The 24844-nt window shown below is 28.8% G+C and overlaps 4 protein-coding genes and 1 long non-coding RNA gene across 6 annotated transcripts; 1 reads left to right on the forward strand and 4 right to left on the reverse strand.

The window, feature by feature from the left end:
- Positions 1-2672: 2672 nt before the first annotated feature.
- On the reverse strand, positions 2673-4365 carry LOC133031044 (uncharacterized). Its single transcript, XM_061104271.1, has 4 exons — positions 3912-4365; positions 3782-3829; positions 3620-3685; positions 2673-3492 (listed from the first exon to the last, which is right to left on the reverse strand). The coding sequence occupies exons 1-4, from the start codon at positions 4269-4271 to the stop codon at positions 3403-3405; spliced, it is 564 nt and encodes a 187-aa protein (XP_060960254.1). The 5' UTR covers positions 4272-4365; the 3' UTR covers positions 2673-3402.
- Positions 4366-4376: 11 nt separating this feature from the next.
- LOC133031043 (uncharacterized) lies at positions 4377-9462 on the reverse strand. The gene is made up of 2 exons (XM_061104270.1): positions 7182-9462; positions 4377-5321 (listed from the first exon to the last, which is right to left on the reverse strand). Exons 1-2 carry the CDS (start codon positions 7467-7469, stop codon positions 4401-4403), a joined length of 1209 nt encoding a protein of 402 aa, XP_060960253.1. The 5' UTR covers positions 7470-9462; the 3' UTR covers positions 4377-4400.
- A 190-nt stretch (positions 9463-9652) lies between these two features.
- On the forward strand, positions 9653-10529 carry LOC133031045 (uncharacterized). Its single transcript, XR_009684563.1, has 2 exons — positions 9653-9787; positions 10015-10529. It is a non-coding gene; the product is annotated as an uncharacterized LOC133031045 (long non-coding RNA).
- A 2435-nt stretch (positions 10530-12964) lies between these two features.
- On the reverse strand, positions 12965-17168 carry LOC133031042 (transmembrane 9 superfamily member 2-like). 2 transcript variants are annotated; one of them, XM_061104268.1, is made up of 8 exons: positions 17008-17168; positions 16713-16912; positions 16578-16618; positions 15464-16052; positions 15218-15358; positions 14418-14574; positions 13791-14308; positions 12965-13339 (listed from the first exon to the last, which is right to left on the reverse strand). In XM_061104268.1, exons 2-8 carry the CDS (start codon positions 16880-16882, stop codon positions 13111-13113), a joined length of 1845 nt encoding a protein of 614 aa, XP_060960251.1. In that variant the 5' UTR covers positions 16883-16912; positions 17008-17168; the 3' UTR covers positions 12965-13110. The 2 variants fall into 2 exon arrangements, with proteins under 2 accessions (XP_060960251.1, XP_060960252.1); XM_061104269.1 differs by lacking the exon at positions 12965-13339 and adding an exon at positions 13346-13639 and having other exon boundaries at positions 17008-17167.
- Positions 17169-17946: 778 nt separating this feature from the next.
- LOC133030802 (transmembrane 9 superfamily member 3-like) lies at positions 17947-19209 on the reverse strand. Its single transcript, XM_061103692.1, has 2 exons — positions 18945-19209; positions 17947-18507 (listed from the first exon to the last, which is right to left on the reverse strand). Exons 1-2 carry the CDS (start codon positions 19163-19165, stop codon positions 18279-18281), a joined length of 450 nt encoding a protein of 149 aa, XP_060959675.1. The 5' UTR covers positions 19166-19209; the 3' UTR covers positions 17947-18278.
- Positions 19210-24844: the final 5635 nt, after the last annotated feature.

A 24844-nucleotide genomic window follows, 5' to 3' on the forward strand; every position in this document is an offset into this window, starting at 1 on the left:
TTTATTTTCAAAATCTCAATTTCTTTTAAAAGCATGTTGGTCTTCTCTCTAAGGGTTTGGTTTTTAACAAGCAATTTACCAAAATCATCAAATAGTTCCTTAAATGAATTAGACAACTCATCATATGACATATCTAAGTTATCATCATCATTTTCGCTATCACAATCATTTTGGTTAGAAATGCTTACCCCATCATCAAGTGCCATCATGCACATGTTTGCCACTTCATTCTTTCCTTCTTCTTCGGAGTCCTCTTCGTCACTATTGAGCCAATCCGCCAACATTGCCCTTCCTTTGTATTTGTTCTTCTTTCTCATTGGACAATCCATCTTCATATGTCCGGGCTTCTTGCACTCAAAGCAAATTGGTGGATCATCTTTGCTTTTTCTTTCTTTTGAGTCACTCCCTCTTTGTGGCTTCTTCCCAAAGTTCTTTTTGAATTTCATGAACTTTTTGTATTTCTTGGAGAAGAGTGCCAAGTCCTCCATGTCACTACATAAGCTTTCCTCATCTTCTTCACTAATGGCATGGGAGGATGAAGACTTGAATGCAATAGTCTTCTTTTTCTTCTCAACTTCCTCTTCTTCTTGAGCACTCATGAAAATTTCATGGTTCATGAGTGAGCCAATTAGTTCTTCCAAGGGAAGTGTTGAGAGATCCTTGGCTTCTTGAATAGCAACCACCTTTCCTTGATAAGCCTTGGTGAGACTTCTCAAAATCTTGGTCACCATATCCTTTTGAGTAAGTACCTTGCCAAGAGAGTTCAAACCATTAGTAATTGTAGTGAAGCGAGTATACATATTAGCAATGGTTTCATCCGATTTCATCTTAAAGTTCTCATATTGAGTGGAATAAATTTGAATTTTAGTTTCCTTCATAGCACTAGTTCCTTGATGAGTAACTTCAAGCATTTTCCACATGTCATAAGCGGTAGAGGCTTGTTCAATATTTTTAAAAATATCTCTATCCAAACCACATATAAGAGCATATTTAGCTTTAGCATTTTTAGAAAGCATTTTCTTATCATTTTCATCATATGCTTCATAAGTCTTAATTACTTCAACACCATTTATGACATGTTTAGCAACATAAGGACCACTAGACACAATATGCCACAAATCATAGTCAATAGATTGAAGGTAAGTTTCCATTCTAATTTTCCAATAAGGAAAATCTACTCCATTGAAGTATGGTGCTCTATTTGTGCTAAAACCTTCTAACATGTTATTTTGTGAATTACTTGGAAACGCCATGCTCTAGATTGTGAAATCTAATCAAATAATTTGAGCCCTTGCTCTGATACCAATTGTTAGCCCAAGATATGTTTCCAAGAGGGGGGGTGAATTGGAAATTTAAACTAATTTCAGAAAATTAAAACTTTTAACACAAAATTATGCAATTAGTCAATTAATCAAGTAAAAGCAAGTAGTATGACAAGCAATATATTAAGACAAATAATTAAACTTGTAAAGTAAAGAGTTTAAGGATTAGAAAATGCAAACTCTCGATTTTTACAAGGTTCGGTAGAACTATGCCACCTACGTCCTTGGTCTTCAAAGCTATGGACCTAGCTTTGAGTTCCAATATCGAGCCAAGTTAACGGGCTTGACTAACCCTTACAACCGGAAATTTTCACCAAGGTATTTCCAAACCTCTTACAATAGTTTCGCACCCCCGAGGACTATTAACCTCTTTCTCGGATTGTTAAAGTGCCAATCTCACTATTTCCGGGTTGTTTACAAAACCAGTGCCAACCTCACCTCAATCACAATATGGAAATGTGTTTGATATACAAGCTAAAATCACTCTAGAAATATGATGATACAATAGAAACCTAGAGTGAAAAGCAAGCACACTTAAGATGAATAAAATCAAATTTTGGCTCAAAGTGTGTGAAAAGTGTTGGTTTGGATTTCAAACTTAGAAGCTCCTTAATCTCACTTAGATAGGTTAGATATATGTAATAAATGCTCAACCAACTTATTTTTTGAAAGAAAAATCGAGTTTATATAGTGTTTGATAAAAAACTAGCCGTTTATAGCCGTTAGCACGTTTCCCGAGGTGAGGTCAGCCATGAACCGGAAGTCCGGATGGGAACCGGAATTCCGGATTGATTACAACCGGAATTCCGGTTGCCAACCGGAATTCCGGATGGCTGACCAGTGGCAAAAATGCCACTTTTCGGGACTTAAACGCGCATAACTTCTTACTCGATTATCCGATTTCAGAAATTCCAACTTTGTTCTCTTAGTTAAACAAAATGTGATTTAGAAATTCAATCAAAAAATTTTTGAACTATCGTGTGAGAAAACTTGTTGCACAAGTTAGTGAATGGGCCAAAATTCAAATTTATAAAAACTTAGTGTGCTATGCAAATCACTTTAACAAGACTAAAGTAGATTTATACCATTTAATTTTGAGTAGTCTTGATGTAGAAGAGCCTCCTAGCTTGATTTGCATGTTTTTGATCCCAAGTTGATTTTTCCCGAGAGTTGACCTTGACTTTGACTTTGACTTTGACTTTCGGGTTGACTTTTTGACTTTGGGATTTTGAAGACCTCTTTTCAATAGGGTCTTGAGTTGTTGATCCCTTGATGAATCTTTTGCTCTTGATATGCTTGTTGAGTCCATTTAGTGTTGCTTTTAAAAGTTTGGTAAAAATACCAAAAATATTTATTTTCTCTTTTAAATTTGCTACAAAATCAATAAATCATTAGTAACAAATAATAATCAAATATTTGCTAATCATCAAAACAAGGAGATCGAAAAGTTTGAGTTAACAGTTACCTGGTCATCACCATCATCTTCATCATCCTTTGATTTCTTATTTAAATCTTTAAACTTAGCATGATCATCTTCATCTTGTTTTTTCCTCTTCTCTTTATCAGCATTAGCATCGGGCTGAGATGAAAGAAAACCCATTATATCAAAACTTGGAACATCATCATTATCACCCTACAAAACATATATAAAACTTATTGTGAAGCATAAACTTAAATAAAAATATAAAAATATTTACATAAAATAACAACAAAATTGTAAACAAAGTCAAAACTTATAGAAAACACACAAAAAATATGTAAACAGTAAAACACATTACCTGTAAACAGTAATACTGTAAACAGTTACATGTAAACAAATTTTTATATAAAAACACAAAATCAAATAGAAAATAAAAACATTACCAGTAAAGCAGTGTGTCCTTCTTTAACCAAACCACCATCTCCAACATTTTGTAAACATTCACCCTAATTAAACATATTGAAAATAATAATGATATAAATAAAAATAATTAAACATAACAAATAATAAATCATATTAATTAGTCTTTTAATAAATCATATCCATATACAAAATAATTTCTTTTAACAATAAAATACAAAACTGTAAACAACAAAATATTTATAAAGGAAACATGAACAAAACCTCTACAACAGTGTCTCCCTCATTAACCAACACACCACCACTTTCAGCAAGATTTAAAACAGGATCCTGTTACAAACAAATAATTAAAAAGAATATGAGAAAAACTAAGTAATCATAAAAAAGATAAAACTACTTAATATTGCAAAAAAAAAAAATAAAGCTCATTAAAATAAAAAACTATTTACAAACATACAATAGAATAATCTTTAACATTTTCAGTAACCAAATCTACATCATCAACCTCTTTCATAACTAGATCCTGAAAAAACAAACAAACACATCAATTATAAAATAAGAACTTTAAAACTATAAAATAAAAATAAACAAGTAAAAAAAAATAAATAATCATATTTACATCCTTCACTGCCAAATCAACATTAACACCATCTTTCAAACCAGATTCCTGCATTAAAACAAATATTAATAAACATACAAACGAATAATAGTAAGACAACTAAACAATTAACAAATGGATAAACACTCACATCATCACTATCACCACCACTATCATCACGGATATCCACGACACTCTGAGAAGCTTTTAAATCATCAAACTTTTCTTTCAAGTCATTAAATTTCAAATCCAAGTAAAATTGCAAACTTTCATCAATCTTAGAATCTATGTGGGAAATCATATTGAGTTCCAACTCCTTGAATCTACACTTAATATCTGATGTAAAACCCTCAAAAGACCCATCAAAATGTAATTGCTTTTGAATTACTTTTTTAACGTCCCTCCTTAACTCATTTAAAATAGAAGATTGTAAACCAATCGCACCAACTCGATCAACATCAACATCTGAATCTTCCTTCTCAATAAACTCAAGACCAGATAGATTAAGCATTGATCTCTTTTCATCTGTAGGAAATATATATTCACCTTTCAGCTATCACGAAACAAAACAAAAAAAAAATAAACACAATTAGTAACCAATAAACTTCAAAAAATAAAAAAAAATGTAAACTACATAATATCAAAAAAATAAATAAAAATGTACCTTAGGAGATGAAAAAACTTTCCTCTCAACAGCACTATTATTAGGAAGACCCACATTCAACCATCTACAAATCCTATATTCTGGATCACTATCATATTCACAAAAACCAGCCTTCTGACAAAGAGGAATAGTTTCGTAAATCCAAACAAGAAATGCATAAGGAAAACAAGGCAACTTGTAAGTCCTCGAAGATTCTTTATCAGCAGCCTTTGCTTTCCCTTTACGCTTATCAATATGCTTGGAACCAATATCTTTCCCTGTTTTTTTCTTTGGTACACCCCTCAAACCAATCCTCAAGTTGTGTAAAGTTTTCTTAAAAACTAATTTTCCCCAAGGAAAACTCTCATAATCACCAATCCCAACAATATTGAGTATTTCATTAGGAACCTTCTTGGAATTAGGGCTTGTGAACAAGTAATTAGAAACGAAATACAACACCGCCATCTTAACAGCGTATTCGTCCAACTTAAAATCACTATACCTAAACCTCTCCTCCACAGCACTGACTGTTACTTGTTGATCACTAAAATACTTATCCACAAATGCAATCTCCTTCTTTGCATAACCACTCATATCAGAATCACCAACACATAATAAACCAGTCACAACAGCAAACTCAGCCAAACTAAACCTGAAATTTTGAGAACCAAATTTGAACCACATTTCATAAGGATTTTTCTGGTGTACCTCCCTGTGCAAAACACTGTGAATCAACTGAGTTTGCATTGCAATTGGATTCATGTCCAAAAAATGTCCAAAACATGTCTCACGAAACAGCTTTGCTTGAGAAGGAGTCAATTTACTATTGATAATGGCAATAACATTGTTTTCATGGTTAGGAAAAAAAATTATTCTTCCACCAACCCTATCCTCATGCTTGAAATATAACTCCCACTCCTAAAAAATTAAAATAGTAATCACATAAAAAAATTAAAATAAAAAATTACAAATAAACAAAACTATGTAAACAAAACAGTCAACATGCCAACAATAATGAAAAAACATAACATTATTGTATACTCCTGAAAATAGCAAAGTATACAAAAATACATAAATATTAAAAAATTAAACTAAATCATATACAAAAATATTAACCACCTAAGAATAACGGCAATCATTTGTAATTGAAAAATAAACAAAAACAAACACAATGGACCCAATGTCCCCAACAACTACAGCAAGCATTTGTATGTATTTTGCTTGATTTCTAAGTGTGTGAATTAAAAAACTGTATGAATACAAAAGTAAACAATAACATAATAACAAACCAAATAAACTAAATCATATATAACAAAAAATATAAAACATAATAAACACCTAAAAAAGACTTCAAAATAATAAAAAAAAAACAACCTAATGTCATACCTAATGTCAAAATAGATCACGGTAAACTTATTAATATATAAGTTATGGCAGTAAGATAGTGAAAATGTGTTAAAGTACTGAATGTGTAACATTTTTAGTCAACCATCTTTTATTATTAATATTTATTGGCTTTGATATACAAAAGTCGTATTGTAATAAATAACAAAGAAAACTATGTAAACAAAACAGTTGACATACCAACAATAATAAAAAAAAAACAGAACATTACTGTTTACTCGTGAAAATAGTAAAGTATATAAAAAAGGTTAGTTAGTTTAACAATAACAATAACAAAAAAAAAGAGGTGTTCTAAAATCTAAATGGTTAGTTAGTTTAACAATAACAACAAATCTCTCTCTCTTATTTATATCATCAAATAAAAGGTTTGATACTAAATTTACTTATATATATGAATAGTACTCCGTGATTGTGTGTGACTTATAAATAAAAATGGTTCATATATATATATATATATTACAAGATTTTAATTTGGTCAACTGCCGGTGGACCGTTGTTGATCCAACTACAAAATCATGTGTCCAACCATGTTGTTTTCTTTTGTTTCTTTATATATAATCTACTCTACTATATTTTTAGAATTCACGAGAGGCCATATATGTCAATAAACTAAATCATATACAAAAATATTAACCACCTAACAATAACGGCAATTATTTCTGTAAATTGTGCTTGATTTGTTAATATAAATGTAATTGAAAAAAATAAACAAAAATACAAACGACGGAACCAATTTCCCCAACAACTATGCCAATCATTTCTGTATTGTGCTTGATTTGTAAGTGTGTGAATTAAGAAACTGTAGGAATAGTAAAGTATACAATAACATAATAACAAACAAAATAAACTAAATCATATACAAAAAAAAAATATAAACATAATAAACACCTAAATAAACTTGAATATCAAAAAAAAAAAAAACTAAAAATACAAAAAAATTAAAAAAAAAAAAACAAACTAAAACTTAAATATACAAACCAAAACAACACTATTAACACTAACAGATAAAACTTAAAAACGAAAAAGAAAAGAAAATCCACTCATACATATGCAACATCAAATTAACAAATGAATATGCCCAAAAATTGAAGATGAAATAGCATCAACAAAGAATATGAAAAGGAAATAAAAGAATCTCAAACAACAAACCTAAAATGAAAACAAAATATAAATATATATATATATATGTGTGTCACCCTACTCAGAAAACAAGAAACAACTACCAAAATGAAAAATAAAAATCAATAAAAAAATTAAAAAATAACAACAAAACCTAAATCGATAATAGAAAAAGTTATAAAGAATACCTAATCCAAAAAATCTCATAAAAAATAAATAAAAAACTGAAAAATAAACAAAAATAAGAACACATACCTTCATCGATTCATTGTTCTCAACTTCTAGATCATCACTGTCGTAGAAGTCCTCATCATATTCAACAACTTGTTTCAATTTTTTCAAAGGCCGATCGTCAGTAACCTTCTTGTTTCCACGATTATATTGCTTCCTCTTCACTTCCTTAACAGAAACATCACCAGAGCCCTCAGAACCACCAGAAAGATCTTCATTGTCATCTTCAGAAATCGTTTTCTTCATTTTTAACTTGTCAAGAAGAAGCTTCGATGAACCAGATGGAGAAAGGGAAGAACGAGTATTAACCATTTACAATCAGATTTTTTTGAGAAAGTTTCAAATGAATAACCCTCTATGAAACTGCCACACTAAATAGAGAGAAATTTTGAATTTCAAAACTCTCTCTAAAAAATACCCACACTAGAAATTTCTCAACTTGAAAAAAAGAAACCCACTAAAAAACCCTATAAACCGCTCCCTCCCTCTAACTAGACAATATACTTACAAGTCTACAAAATAGGGAGCAATTATCATGAATATCAAAAAACGTGATACCCCTGACGCGCGTGAGATGCAAGACGTGGGATGATGGATAAGAAGTGACAACACTTGGTCTGACGTCACTTGGGAAACGCGTGGCTCAATAAATGATAATTAAATATAAAACGGTAATAAAAAACGGTAAACTTACCCAATATAATAGATCACGGCAAAAAAGGAAATTAGATCAAAATAAAGGCTCCAAATGTAAATTTTCCTAGATTAATTGATGGATGAATATCTTGTTTGGTTGGACAATTTCCTATTACGTCTTTGGAATGTTTAGTTTCATTGTTTAATAGGTTGTTGGATATTATTTTTTTAAGTTCAATCTAAAACACTCATTTTCCATCTTGCACCACTGACACATTGCCCAAAACATAATGGAATTTGATCAGGGACGGACCCACAAGTAACAATGTGAGGGCTATAGTCCCCACTAACAAAAATATTGCTTTTAAAAAAATTAAATGTAATTTTTTTAATTTGATAATTATAGACCAAAATAATAGAAAAACTCCCCATAAAATTAAATAAAACTAGTAAAAATGATTATAATATATGTATAAATATTTTTTAATGATAAATAAGCCCCCACAAAGTAAAAATTTTGGGTCCGTCACTGAATTTGATGATAATGATGATTAGAGAAGGGACTATGCTAATAATCTTCGTGACTTGCTCCACCGTTGTTTTCAGGTGGCTTTGGCTTTGTAGTTGTTCCGGGCGATGCGGCCGCTACCGGTTTTAATGATGAAGACTCATGATTTTTGTTGTCAGAGATCAGACGCTCATGACAATGAAAGAAAAAAAATCAAAGATTTAATTTTGTTTATTATTTCAGGAAAATAATTTTTGAATCATTTGTTAATCAACAAAGATCCATGGTTGGTGTTGTGTCTTTGTGTTAGATTTGAGCTTCATTAAAGTTTAAGAGGTGATACTTCTAATGTCATATACATATAAGAAGTGATACTACGCAAAAGATTGTCTTATTTCCAATATATTTGTATTTCTAATTCTTGCTTTGGTTTGTCCCTTCTGCAATTTCATAGAGAAATTCATTTCTGTATTCACTTTACAGATCTAGTTTTTTCATTCAATAAATATCTTTTATTTAGAAAAAAAAAATAATTTAAAATATACAAAAAAATGGACCGATGAAATTTCACCATGTGCGTATACAGTAAGCCAAAAGACTACATAATAAAATGATTGTAGAGATTAAAAAATTTAGACATAACTTTTTCAGATTAGGAATTTGACCGTGCCAAACTTTAAAGTTCAGCGAGTTTAGCTGCAATCAAATTACCATAATAAAATATGAGAGTTTGAGTATTTTTGTCACAAATTTTAAATTTTGAGCATTTAATAGCAATAAATGGAACAAAATAAATATTTTGCTGCAAATTTTTCTTTTTTGAATAATAACTTTTTTTAAACAAAAATCTAATAATAACTATTTTTTTGAAATAAAAATCTAATAACTTAATACGTATGAATCTATTTGTTTTTTTTTATTTTGAGAGTAATTATTACTTTTTGTTAAAAAACGAAAAGAAAAAAAAAAGATTAATGATTTTTCAAATATTAATAAATAAATTATATTAAATGTTTTTATATTCATTTAATAAATTATTCTTTTAACGAAAGTAAACTTAATTTTAAAAATTTAAATTCTAAAATTATACAAATTTTCTGTTTGAGCAATAAAATTAGCTATACGATTTTTTTTTTTTTTTTAACAATATATATCTTTTTGGGCTGTTTTGTATTTTTAATCAAATTTATTTTCAAAAATAAGTTAATATTAAAAACTAAGCACATTTACATTTTATTTTGCAAAAATACGTGCGAACCGAACAGAGCTCTGGAGACAACCGAACCTCCATCCGTGTGCTAGCGTTGGCACGAAACAGAGGTCTGGAGACAACCGAACCTCCATCCGTGTGCTAGCGTTGGCACGAAACAGAGGTCTGGAGACAACCGAACCTCCATTATCGCCGTTTTCCGAGCTGCGCCAGTCGAGTAAGCATCCCGAAGTTGTGGGAGGTTAGCTTCTCCGACCCTTCCCCAAACCCTCGCAGGTAGTGTCAAAATTGTTTGGTGAACTTTTGCTGTTTTACCTCAAACCATATTCCATTAAGAACTTTTGGTATGGTTCTCATTGAAAATAGTCTAAGGGCATATCTGTAGCATTATTTTTGGAATGACAAATCTGTAGCTAATCTCTCCCTCTTCTACACTTGTTGTGTTTTTTATTGCAAAAATTAGCAACTATACGGTTTGTTCCTCTTGTCCACTTTGTCGACAGAGAAAAAAGAACCAGAGCTCGAGAAAAGGTTGGCTTATCGACCAAACAGCATACCCGCCTCTCTTGTCGGCAATGTCTTTCCTTCTCTGGCGTCTCCTTTTAGCTCCGGTGACTTTCAGTCTTCATTACATTGAACACAAAGTGGATGTTGTTTCTTTATGTCAATATTGCAACAAGTTGTATCGGTACCGGAGGAGCACCGATCTACGGAGGCAGAAGGGGTTTCAAGGCGCAGTTTCCAAAGAGAGAACAACCAGCATCGGTACCGGAGCAATGGAAACGACAGATTCTTCGAGGGGAGAGGGAGGAAGAACTGGGTTGGGGTTTCTGAGGAAGGGAAATCCATTTATGGGATCTGTTTGGGGCAAAGCTCATCTATCGAGATGAGGGAGTCCGACAATTTCTCCTTGAAGGAAAAAGGAAAGTCTCAGATTTAGGGATTTTGGAAACAGAAAAAACGTATAAATTAATATAAAAATGTTAATAAAATGTATTTATGAAAAAAAAAAAAAAAAGTTTTATAAAGGTGGAAAACACAAATTAAAAGCGTAAAAACGTGAAAAAATTAGGAAACTAGCGTGTAATGGGTAAATTCCCTATCATTTTTTAGGGGAAATATATATCATATCCTTATAGGATTAGGTATTCTGTTTTTATATAAATAATACATTAGTTCTTTTAATCAATACACGCAAAACCTAAGAGTACTTCCAAGATAGCAAATAGGTTCTCTTCTTCCAAAATTTAGTGACTTAATTATTAAACTTACAACACCATGAACACCCCTACCACTTACAACATGACTGTAGATCTAGATTTAGATTCACCAAATGATTTTTTACTATCAAACTCTTTGGCCCAACTAAACAATAACTTCTTAGTTTTTACACTAAATTTTTGTCATCAATTGTTACCTTTTGGAGACATTACTCAAAGAGTACGTAAAAGAATATCAACTTCTCGTACTTCATATTTTTATGATCCTTTCAACTTCATTAGACGTATTCTACTTGAACTTGGCGTGACAGATTCAACAATTTTATTTTCTTTTACCAACGAAATAGAAACTAGTCTCATCAATATTCTCAACGATCCTCCATTTGCAGCTTCTAAAATCGTTTTTATTAATATTTTTATTATTGCCACAAGTATTCCAGAACAAGAAGAAGAATCGAATATCATTGATATTACTTTTAGGGAAGCACTTAATGCTATTCCAAATGTTCCTGCAACACATGAATCCATTAAAAAACTCAAAGAATTGAATGAGGACGATGATGATTTATTAGTCTCTTTGAGTAACGACAATAATTGTACCATTTGCCAAGAAAATTTATTGTTTGAAGATTGGAAAATCGTAGAGATGCCATGTTCTCATCTTTTTCACAAGAATTGTATTGTTTCTTGGCTAAAAATTAATCATTTGTGCCCTTTATGTCGCTACTCGATGCCTACTTCCAACAACGTTGCTGCCGCTGAAAATTAATATTGTTGTCAACACACCAACAGGACCACTACCTTGTCTTGATTTTATGAACACTCATATCCTATCTATATATATATATTTATATAAATATATATATATATATAAAGGAGAGATATGAGGTAGTGACATGTCACTCTAAGATCTCTTCAATTAGCATTATTTGTTCTCTCTTTAATTTTTTAGTTTTTAAATTTTTTATTAGTTTTGTAACTCCAAAATTTATATTTAAAAATTTATATTATTATCAATCTAAAGCGTTCACAATTTACATTTAAAATAATCAATCTATATATATTATTTTTGTGCCAGAGAATTTCAATATTAATTAGTATATATTTTATAATTTTTTGCAAAAAACAATCAATATCATTAAAAAAATCAATGTTAATTAGTATATTATCATTCTCTTCATATATAGCATAGAATAATTTTTTCTTATATACTCACAATAAATATAGAATTGCAATAAATGATGAATCTCATAATTAAAGGTCATATTTGCAACATGTCTCTTCGTATATGAGTCTCTCTTCTATCATTTCTTAGCATATTCTATCACAAGGAAAATTGTCGATAAATAATTAAATTAATTGTATATTTCGGGTTAATATAACTTTAGGATTTTTAATTTTTGTATATCAATGATGTTGGGTTTCATATTATTATCAATGATCTTTATAAGTTTCATAAAATTTTATGATTTTAAATCTTACAAATTTAAATTTTGACTAACACAATTACTAAAATTAATTAATTATCATTAAACAAAATATCACCGCACGCGAAGTTCAGTTTATTTCATAGTTAAGTATATATTACTTATTTGATGCTCCTATGTGTAAAAGTAGAAGACTTGTTGGCTTTGTGGTTGTGGTGGATTCTGCACTTTTCAGATTAAATTGGAAAATTTAAAATTTATACTTATGCGGATTAGATATGAATTGACATATAAAAATAACTTATCTAATCCAATACACATATTTATATATAATTAATATTTTAATGTAAAAAATAATAATTTAAAAATTTAATACATATGATATAAATTCATATCATAATTATAATATGTAAATTTCTTATCCTATTTTCCTTATTATTGTAAATGACTGTTAATAAATAATAATATGGAAAATTTTCAAAGAAAAAATACATATGATATAAATGTATTTAAAAAACAATAAATCAAATATTATATTGCATTCTTATTTATAGCAAAATATAACCTAGAATAAAATTAAAATTTTGTTTTTCTTCATCTTTTTTTGAATTTGTTATTTTATTTATTTATTTGAATTGGTTGTGTAAGATACAAAATAATAATAATTTATTTTATTTTATTATTGGTTATGTGAAAAAAAATATTTTTTAATAAATGTTAAATAATTCAATATTAAAAAGTAACAATAAAAAATAACCGATCCAATCTGTAAATTTTTCGAATTTGATTGTATCCAAAATATGAAATTTGAATAAAATAGTACGAATTAAATTGGATGAATACCCCGAATACCTAATACACTATCAATTTATCTCACCAAAATACATAATAATAATAGTAATAATAATAAAAAGATGTAATACAATTATCTCATCTCATGTCATCAGCTATATCAAGTTTTTGAGTAATGAAGAGAATTGTAAATTTGGCGAAGAAAGAGATAAGAGGCTAAGAAACCAACACTACCAAACATCAAGAAAAGGGCATAGCAAATGCAAGCCATGTATCCTAAGAAGAATGAGAGTTGTAAGGAACCTAACATATCTGATCTCTTATACAATAAGTAATGTATGCAAAACCCATAAACATACAATCCAATTGATCCACCATACACAAATGACCTGAATCAAAAATGCACAAACTTTATTATTATTATTATTATTAACTTACTAAACAAAATTGATTCTTTTCAATTCCATTTCATTTCAATACCTCTAACCAAACACAGCCTTAGCCACTACCTCTCTAAACTCAAATGCTTTCATTGTTCAGAATATATTCCCACAAATTGTAAATAAATCATACTTATAGTCTAGTAATTTCCCCCATCCAACCAAATAAGAATCCCTCTGAACAAGAAATTATTTCACTGAAACATATAATCATTTTTATCAATGGATATAAAATAATCCTCTCAGTTCCTGCAAGAGATGCATTTAGTGTAAATTAAAAAAAAAAACAAGGATCAATCAGTTTCAATTATTTTGTCACTTATAGGGTCCATAATTTGAACATGCCAAACAACTCTACTATAGCTAAAATTAATAACCTCAATAGAAATTAAGTACATACCTCCACCACCATTTGTGATCTTTAGAAACAATCTTGCAACAAATCAAGCCCACATTGATTAAAGCAGTGATGATTAGAAGAAGAATGAAGGTTACAAACAGAAACTTGTACTGAGTGTAATTCTCATAACCCCACAAGCTATAAACCACTGACGAAAGCTCAACGCAAATCGCACTAAAAGGAAATATCCCAGCCAATGCCATCTGAGGAAGATAACACATGAACCGCGGTACCTTTAGAATTTTTCGACTGGCTTTTACCCCAGTTAATGAAGCTTTTAGCTCATCCTTGTTATTTTGGGATTGAGCTTGAACCTCAGTTTGGGAACTTTTTCCAATAAATCCACCCAAAAGATACAATGGGGTAGCAAAGAACATCCAAACAAGAACAAACTTTATGATTGTGTTTAAAGGAAGAGCTATAGATGCCTTGTAAGTAGAGGCTATTGAGTTAAGAAGGCAAAATGTAAAGAGAAGAGGTCCAGTAAAAAGGCATCCTGTTAGGAGTAAATTCCTCAACTGTCATAATAACAAATCAAAAATATTGGAAAAGGAATCAGTACACAGAATCATACTCTTAAAAATCACCATTGTGTAGATCAAGAACAACACACATCACATCACATACCCAGTTTGTTCCTCCAAAATAACAGTAAACTGAAGTTGCAGTGTATCCAGCAACACTAGAAGTTATTGTGTATGTAATTATCAATGCAGTCAATAAGGGTACTCGGTTGTACGGATAAAACATACCAATTACCCCAAGTATGAGAATGACCATGGTACTTGAAATGCATTGCCAAGAACATTGAAACAGAGTCATATTAGCTTACCCAAAGAGAAAAAATCCTGTTAGTAAAAAGTTAGTACTTTTCATAAAAAAAAATGGCCCAACTATGACATTTGTAGAGACTAGAAAGTATTGCTCTCTGAACTTTTTTCTATTGCAAAAATTCCCCCAAACTATAAATCATTGCAAATACTACCCTTCAGTTACATTTCGCTCATTTTTTTTAAAACAATTTTCTACGTGGCTATGAGTCACATGTATAGTTGCAATACAAGAGTCTATTTAACAACTTTAAGTTACTCGAAATTCAGTTTATTTGCATTTAACATAAAAACATTAGCTCTAATAATGTATGTATATATTCTCATAATCTATCATTATATTGCTATTTATGCATTTACTGTATGTCAGGACTCTTAAATTGGGCTAGATTAACGCTATGTTAGTACTACATTAAAAATTTATTTAAAAAAATGAGCAGAATGTAACAAAAAGAGATATTTACAACAATTTTCACAATAAACAAAATTTCAAGAGGCAAAATTCTACAATTGTCATAGTTTGAGGAGAACAAATCCTATTTATTCAAAAGTTTAAGTTGATAGCTCAATAGACTAGAAGAATCTTTAGGTACTTACAGTGTAAACAATTGAGTACCAGAACCAAGTGCTGCAGCAAGCAATGACTTGTGAGCTGGTAATGTAAATACATCATCTAGAATACACTTCCATCTTCTTTCATGTTGGTAATTGTTATTCAATTCTTTATAATGCAACCTCCTATTGTAGTCATCATTTATGAAAAACAAAAATACATAAAGGAAAAAACAAAAACAAGAAACAGATCATAAGATTAATATATAGCTAAGGATTAACAATGCTTACTCAGAAAAATCCTTCTTAAGAGCATGAAAGTAAAGTTTCAGAAGGATACCAATCGCGACGATTAGTGATTCGCATGTATTTATAATTGCAAACCAATTGAACTCGATGTGATTGCACCGTGATGGAGCAACTAAGTACTTCTCCATTCTCTTGTCAAATGCAGTGTCAACTTCCTTCCAATATACATTGTAAACAAAGTCTACACACTTTTCCTTGTCCTCAGTTATGTCTTTTCCTAATCCGGGGATGAATTGAATCTTGATTTCGATTACTCGGTCCTTGTTGAAAAGAATTTCAAATTGAATGTATGTGTGAAGTATAAATGTGTAGTTATCCATATCAGTAATAATGCCTCTGTTGTAACTCTCTCCTATAGATTCCAAGATTGGCAAGTCATCATAGTACATTTGGAAGTAGTAATTTCTTTTGATTGCTTCTCTAAACTGAGAAACTTCTTCCTTTGTTAAGGTTTTGGAACAAGCAATTTCAAGCCTTTTTTCAACTAAAAACTCAAGTTCATATGGAGCCTTGATGAGATTATCTCCACTCAACAACTCACTCAAAGTTCGATTTTTCTTCTTGAAATTATCTGCCATTATAATATACCAAAAAACGTAATAAAAGTTCCAAATAAAAAATGCAAAAATATATTAAGAGAAAGGATTATAAGTGGCATGAATATTCAATATTTGTTAAACTCTCTCTATTTTCTTAAGCACAAATAACCAAATGTTGATAAATAGTGACTTCTTTACTAATGCTCAATTAGTTCTGTTAAATATTAACTAAGGCATGCTCCTCATTGGTCTAACCAATCAATTTAGACCAATAAGGAGTTGACAATTGTCACACGAAAAGAGAAATGTTAAAGATTATTGGTGTAATTATATCTCGAATTCCACACATTTTAATTTAATAACTTACGAACACAATTAGTACCCAATAGCAATACTCTTAATAAAACAACTGTTTTATGAACATTGAGCATTAAAGCCATAAAAAATCAAGATTTTTGAGTATAGAATTGCAACAAAATACATACATTAGGGTATTTATGCAACCATTTTTCCCTAAGAGGAAAATAAAAAGTTGAGGAGTGAAAAGAAAAAAGAACCTGGTTGACAGAATGGTAGATCAAAATAGCTGTATGATTCACTGACAGAGAAGCAGAAATTAATAAGAAAAGGAAAAATCACCCAATCCAAACTGAAAAATCCCATACACAAGAATGAATGATTTTAGAGATTACCTGGGATTTTGATAGGGACCAACTTTATTAACATATAAAGGAACAGGATCTCCAGCTTTATAGCTGTGATTTTCAGTATCAGATCTCACTAGGCTTCCACTTCCACAACATATTAGAACACAGATAATAATAATAATAATAATAATAATAATAAGCAGAAACTTCACCATTTTTTTGCTTCAGTATTCAATATAAGAACCCTTCATTGCAAAAAAAAAAAAAAAAGGAAAATCAAATGAGGTACAATGCAAATGAAAATGGAAGAGGGGAGAGAGAAAGAGAAAAAGGATATAACCTTGAGATGGTGAAAATGTAAGAAAGAATCTTGATCCATGTCTGGATTTTCAGTGATGCGTTGACTTTTTGAGTGGGATTTGACTTTTATTTTGAGAGAGAGAGAGAGAGAGAGAGAGAGAGAGAGAGAGAGAAAGAGAGAAGATTCCAAATTTGCAGTGAGATTGAATCAAAGGAAAAGAACTGAATCAACAGAAATTGGCATTTGGCGCCATGGTGTAACAGGATAGCTAACGTTTTGGGCTTTATGGGTGGTCAATTTGGGCTTTGTCACGAGGCCCAACAATATCATTCATAGTCCATTGTTTGCGCTGTAAATACAGGCCGAACATACGATATGTAAGCATAAATAAATTAACTCAAAAATACAATACACAAGTCCAAAAAGTGAATATTAAAAACCCTATAATTTAATAAGGGAAATTTACATGGTATACTAACTTTTACCATTTTTTTACAAAAATACTGCGAGGCGGTATTTTTTTACTTTTTTACTGTATTTTTTATAAGTTTCATACTGCAGTATACTGTGTTAAGTTTTCACTGGTGTTCTACTGGTGTTTTACTAGTGTTCTACTATTGTTTTGAGTTGTTCTGCTTTGTGTTTTAGTAGTGTTTTATAAAAACACAGTATTTTTGAAAAAAATTCCGTGTGACAGTATTTTTGTAAAAGTTAACCCAAATTCCAGTATTTTTGTAAATTTCCATTTAATAATTATAATAATAGCATATATATTTTCAATCATAAATAAATTAAAATAATAATAAAACTTAAAATATTATAATTCTATAATTAAAATTATTAAAAAATATAAAATAATATAAATGTATTTAAAAAAAATAATAAATCAAATATTATATTGCATTCTTATTTACAGCAAAATATAATCTAGAATAAAATTAAAATTTTGTTTTTCTTCATCTTTTTTGAATTTGTTATTTTATTTATTTATTTGAATTGGTTGTTCAAGATACAAAATAATAATAATTTGTTTTATTTTATTATTAGTTATGTGAAAAAAAAATATTTTTTAATAAATGTTAAATAATTTAATATTAAAAGTAACTAATAAAAAATAACCGATCCAATCTGCAAATTTTTCGAATTTGATTGTATCTAAAATATGAAATTTGAATAAAATAGTACGAATTAAATTGAATCAATACCCCGAATACCTAATACACTATCAATTTATCTCACCAAAATACATAATAATAATAATTAAAAAAAAAGATGTAATACAATTATCTCATCTCATGTCATCAGCTATATCAAGTTTTTGAGTAATGAAGAGAATGGTAAATTTGGCGAAGAAAGAGATAAGAGGCTAAGAAACCAACACTACCAAACATCAAGAAAAGGGCATAGCAAATGCAAGCCATGTATCCTAAGAAGAATGAGAGTTGTAAGGAACCTGACATATCTGATCTCTTATACAATAAGTAATGTATGCAAAACCCATAAACATACAATCCAATTGATCCACCATACACAAATGACCTGAATCAAAAATGCACAAACTTTATTATTATTATTAACTTACTAAACAAAATTGATTCTTTTCAATTCCATTTCATTTCAATACCTCTAACCAAACACAGCCTTAGCCACTACCTTTCTAAACTCAAATGCTTTCATTGTTCAGAATATATTCCCACAAATTGTAAATAAATCATACTTATAGTCTAGTAATTTCCCCCATCCAACCAAATAAGAATCCCTCTAAACAAGAAATTATTTTACTGAAACATATAATCATTTTTATCAATGGATATAAAATAATCCTCTCAGTTCCTGCAAGAGATGAGTAGCTCATGTTCTTATATATGACGGACAATGTTCTCTAATAATCACATTATAGGGTCCATAATTTGAACATGCCAAACAACTCTACTATAGCTAAAATTAATAACCTCAAAAGAAATTTAAGTACATACCTCCACCACCATTTGTGATCTTTAGAAACAATCTTGCAACAAATCAAGCCCACATTGATTAAAGCAGTGATGATTAGAAGAAGAATGAAGGTTACAAACAGAAACTTGTACTGAGTGTAATTCTCATAACCCCACAAGCTATAAACCACAGACGAAAGCTCAACGCAAATCGCACTAAAAGGAAATATCCCAGCCAATGCCATCTGAGGAAGATAACACATGAACCGCGGTACCTTTAGATTTTTTCGGTTGGTTTTTACCCTAGTTAATGAAGGTTTTATTAGAATATTTCTAATTAAGGAAATAAAATAATATTATTGATTCTGATAAATGAATATTTTATATTCATTGAATCTGGACAGAATCAATTACGAAATATTCTATATATGGTCAGATTTCTATATTCATTACCTGATTTGATTTCCTGAATTAATTGTCAAAATATTCTGACAATTAATGTGGCACAGATACTGATGGAGTATCTCACCTATAAATATAGGGTCTCGGTCCCCGAGCTCCTCACTCATTCTGTTCATAACAGCAAATTCCATCTAAAGAGAGTTGAGAGAGCGAGGAAGCCCGATTACCCATGGTAGTCAATTTCCTTTGCAGATCAAAGCTTATGTGGGTTTGAAGCTCAAGATTCAATGGCTGGAGGTATTTCGATCCTTATTCATAGTGTATATATGTTTGATTAATTCCGCACTTAATACTTAAACATATACATTTCAGTTTATAGATATAAATATCTAACAGTTGGTATCAGAGCGGTTTTTATCTCTGCCTTGATTTTAGTTTGAGTTTCATATATATATATATATACTCGTATATACAGTGTTTATATATATATATATTTAATTCAGTGTTGATATATATATTTATTTTCGTTTGTGTATATATTTATATATTCATATTCATTCAATCCCAATTATATATATACATATATATTTTCATACATATATACTTGTTTATTCATTCAATTCATATATATATATATATATATTCATATACATATATATATATATTTTCTTCATTTCATTACGTATATATGTTGTATATATATATATATTATTTATATATCTAAATGCTATATACAAATATATACATATATACATTTCATGTTTATATATATACATACAATACTTTTATTTTTCTGTATATATATGTATATATATTTATATATATATATATTGTATATGTATTAATACATTCATATATTAATATAGATTGTTCTAAGCATGAAAATCCACTTTGAAAAAACAAAGAAATCTCAAAATTATTTTTCAGAAAATTTTGGTGATTTTTAAAGTCTTTGTTTTATGTATTTTCGATGCATAAAATCTATATGAATGTCTTAATTTTGCATTTAGATTCATTTGGAATTGATTTCATGATTTTTGGAAGTTTAAGGAAATTTTATTATGTCGTTTATGGCAGTGTATTTTTCAAAAAAAAAAAAAAAAAAAAGGGAAAAAATTTCGATTTTTTTTTTTATATATTTTTTATTTATTTGGAAATATAAATTATTCTCCTATTGTTAATTTAGTCAATAAATTACATTCTTTAATTTCCATTTTTAATTTAATACATATATTTAGAATTAATATGTTATTTAGTATAAACTGAAAATGGAAATTTGTTTTAATATGGTAATTAATTACATGATTTATTTAGGCATGTAATAATTGTGCAATTTGTATAATTGTGCATTTAATTATTTATTACCAAATTTATGTAATTTATTGTTTAAATTAATAAAATTTGAAAAATCTGCCATTAAGTATAGTCTTTAATTTTGCATTTAATTCATTCCATATAATTAATTGTACTAATTTGTATAATTACCTTATTTATACAAATTAATTATTAGTATAAATATTTAAGATATTATATGGTCATAAATGCATAATTAATTATATATTATGGAATTAAACATTTAATTTATTATCATACAATAATTGTATTAATTTGTATTTATTTGGCAAATTTATGTTTAATGCAATTAATTTAGATTTGTATGATTTAAATGCTATACATAAATTCCTTTTATAGTGCTAGATATATTTAGAAATATTCAAACATTAAGATAGGTTGAATATTTTATATAGCACATTAAGTTTCATAAAACTTCATAAAATATTCATAAAACTTCCTAAAATGAATAAAATATGAATAAAATGTAAGTAATTTTGTGGTTTGACATAAGAAAACATGAATTTGGGACAAATGCTCATATCTAGAACGGTTTTTAATGATCTTCGGACGACCACACTAGGAGCATTAATCTCAGTGATTGTCTACTATGTTAATAACGAAATTACTTTTAGGTAGAGCCCAATACCTAATGTCAAAGTGAAAATATAATTTTATATAATTAGGGAGTAGCCACAGCATCCTTATTTGTATAAAATTATATATTAATTAAAATTCACCTTAATGGACATAACTTGTAATTAATTATATAGGTATAATAATTTTACCCCACAGGGATTTTATTATATTTGTATAATTAATTAGGATAATATGTTAAATTAAATTCTCTTAATTTACCCCACAGGGAGTTATGAGGATTTAATTTAATAGTGTTATCACAAATTTAATTAAAGATAGATAATAAACCTTCATTTTCCAAAACTAATTGTTTAATTAAATCTATCATAAAGTTCATCTAATTTTATTAAATTTAAAATTTAGCCCACAGGCAATTTTGGATTTAGTAAAATTTTAATCTTCAGTTTATACTTTGGTGTCTAGTGAACCACATAATTTTAAATAATTAGGGAGTAGCCACAGCATCCTTAATTATATAAAATTATATATATTAAGTGGATTAAGATCACATAATGGACATGAATTATGTGAACATAATAATCTTACCCTACAGGGATTTTATTATATTCACATGATTAATATGTTAAATTAAATTCTCTTAATTTATCCCACAGGAAATTATGTAGATTTAATTTAATAATTTTATCATAAAGTATAAAATTTTGAAACATTTATAAATAATTAAGTGTTTCATACCTTTCATTAAGATAGAAATATTAAACTTTAAGTTTTTCATAAATTGTGTAAATCTATCATAATCTACATCTAAATCTAATCTTATTAAATTAAAAATTTAGCCCACAGGCAATTTTTGTTTAATAAGATTTCATATTTAAGCATGTTTATTCATTGGTAAAAACATGATTCATTTAAACCTCAAAACTATATATGTAATTTTATTACATCACTATTCATAAATTTCTTCCATACTAGTAGAAAATTTCTTCCATAACAGTAGAAATTTTTAAAATTTATTCTGATAACTTCATCTAGCATATACAGTTTTTACTGTATAATTAAGAAAAATAAATCACACTTTATTATCACCAATAAATTTTAATTTATTGTGTATGAATTCATTCTAATATAGTTAATGTGATTATTAACACATAGTGGATTATTTTAGATTGTTATTCCACATTCATAATTTCTTGCAAGGTTTACAAATAAACCTAAGAAAGTCAGTAACTGTGAGCAAATCTTATCCACAGACAAGATAAGTTCTCACATTTAGAAGTTTAAGGAACACGCAATATAGTAGTGGCTTTGTTTGAAAATTGGCAAAGATCTTTATGTTCCAAGATTCTATTGAAACTTGATTTAGACACATTTAGAGGTCTTTACTACAAATGATGTCACTCATAAAGATATGCAAGTTCAATCTGACAATAAGAAATGTGTTATTAATAAGAATTCTTCTACATTATAGCACCAAAGATTATGGAACATATCTCCATAAATAGAATAAATGTTAGTAAATGGTGGGGATCTTCATTACACTTGATTTTACTAACTTTATTTAGAACTTGTGTGAATTTCATTAAGAATATGTATTCCAACAAGTCAAAATCGGTGCATACTAGAATTCTATCATATTAGAAATCATACAAGTCAATTAATTTTGAAGACATGGACTCAAATTTTGCATCTCTTTTTTAACGATTACTCACATAAATAATTTTTCTACAAAAGTATGGATTTATATGTTTCAAAGACATTTAAATCTTAAGTAGAGAAATGGTGCATTTTGCATATTAAGATAGTGAGATCAAATATAAAATGGAGAATACTACATCAAAATTCGTGAGTATGGATAAACTCCCAGTGTATTTGTAAAGTTTCTTTAAAAGCATGGGTTCATTGCCCGATACATATGCTTAGTACACCCAAATTATAGTGTGTAACAGATTTAAGAAACTAAGCATTTTTTGGACATGGGGTGGAGCCTACATAGCAAACTCCAATCTTTCCTAAATCTTTGTCTATTGATACTCTTCAATGGGGGTGTACATATCGAATCGTGTTCTAACCAAAGTTGTTTCTCAAACATATTTTGAGTTGTGATAAGGTTGAAAACCGACTTGATGACATGTACACATTTTATAAATACCCATATATAGTTAGAGTACAATTGTCAAAGAAAAGATCTGGGCCCTAAACCATAAATGAGCATATTTCATTTGAAAAGCTATAAGGTTTAAGGGTTACATATTTTATTATCCATCTCACAACACTAGAATTGTGGAATTAAGAATTGACTTGATCAGTGGGAGTGATCAATCTAGGAACCTAGTTTCCGAGAAAGATCATTCATATTTTCTCAAACTTCCACCTCAAGTGTTAGATTAATTATGATTCACAACAACCATTAAGATTACTGGTTATTGAGAATTCATAACTAATCATTAATAATATACAAGTCATTGGTAAAATTCTAATAAGTTATGTTATTTAGTAATTGCTTACAATTTCTAAAATAACATGCTATTGAACCATTTGCTCTTTTAAGAGTTTGTTGGTCCATCCTTAAGATGACTTATTAGAACAGTAAGATCAATGTATTCTAGTGATCACATTTTGTACAATAAGAGTTCAACTACAATATTAATTTGAGACACAAATTAAATTATAGAATGATAAAGAATTGAAGTTGTAGTACAATATGCCATGAATGAAGAAATGAATATCTTAAATAGCAATAAAGTTTATCTTTAGTAAAATTGCCTAATGGGGTGGAGAACATTAATTAAGCATAGGTTTTTTCACCAATAATATTCATTAGGCAATATTGAGAAACATAAAGATATAAAAGAATATTCATTGCTAAGAAGTTCATTTTGAACTAAGAATCAATAACAAATGAGATTTACATTCTCACTTGTTTTTATAAAAGATTCTATTATAGACCTTGGCATTTGTTGCTTGTTTCAATTCATTAATCAATTCCAAACAGTGAACTAGAGAAGAAGGTATACAGCTGCCATAAAGATTTTTCTCTAATAGTGGTGAACATATGCAAGCTTAAGATGTCTACCTATAGATTAAAACAAACATCTCACAAATTGGTATTATATCATCTTTTCCTTTAGGTTTGAAAAGAGAATTATGGAAATAATTATATACCAGAAGGTTAGTGGGAGTAATATTTGTTTTATACGTAGACAATATGTTACTTGCAAATGATGATAAAAGTTTTCTATATAAGTTGAAATAATTCATATCTCAAATTATTATTTTGAGATAAGGAATATAAATAATATATATATTTTTTTAATTAATTAGAGAGTAGCCACAGCATCTCTGATTAAATAAAATTATGTATTATTCATCTGATATAACTTTTATCTTTAAGTGTGATAAATTCAACTCGAACCAGCATCTGAAAAATGATCTGGAGTGAGAATAAATTAAGAACATTCATTTGCTTCTATTTAGAAGCCTAATGTATGCCTAAGAGTCTGAATAAGACTTTGCATTACATTTGTTTCAGGATCGTTAAGTAGTATCAGAATAACTAAAGTTAAGACCACTTTATTTTTCATACAAAGTGATGAGGTATCTTTAAGATA

Source organism: Cannabis sativa, chromosome 9 (genome assembly GCF_029168945.1).
Source record: "Cannabis sativa cultivar Pink pepper isolate KNU-18-1 chromosome 9, ASM2916894v1, whole genome shotgun sequence".
NCBI classification, from domain to species: domain Eukaryota; kingdom Viridiplantae; phylum Streptophyta; class Magnoliopsida; order Rosales; family Cannabaceae; genus Cannabis; species Cannabis sativa.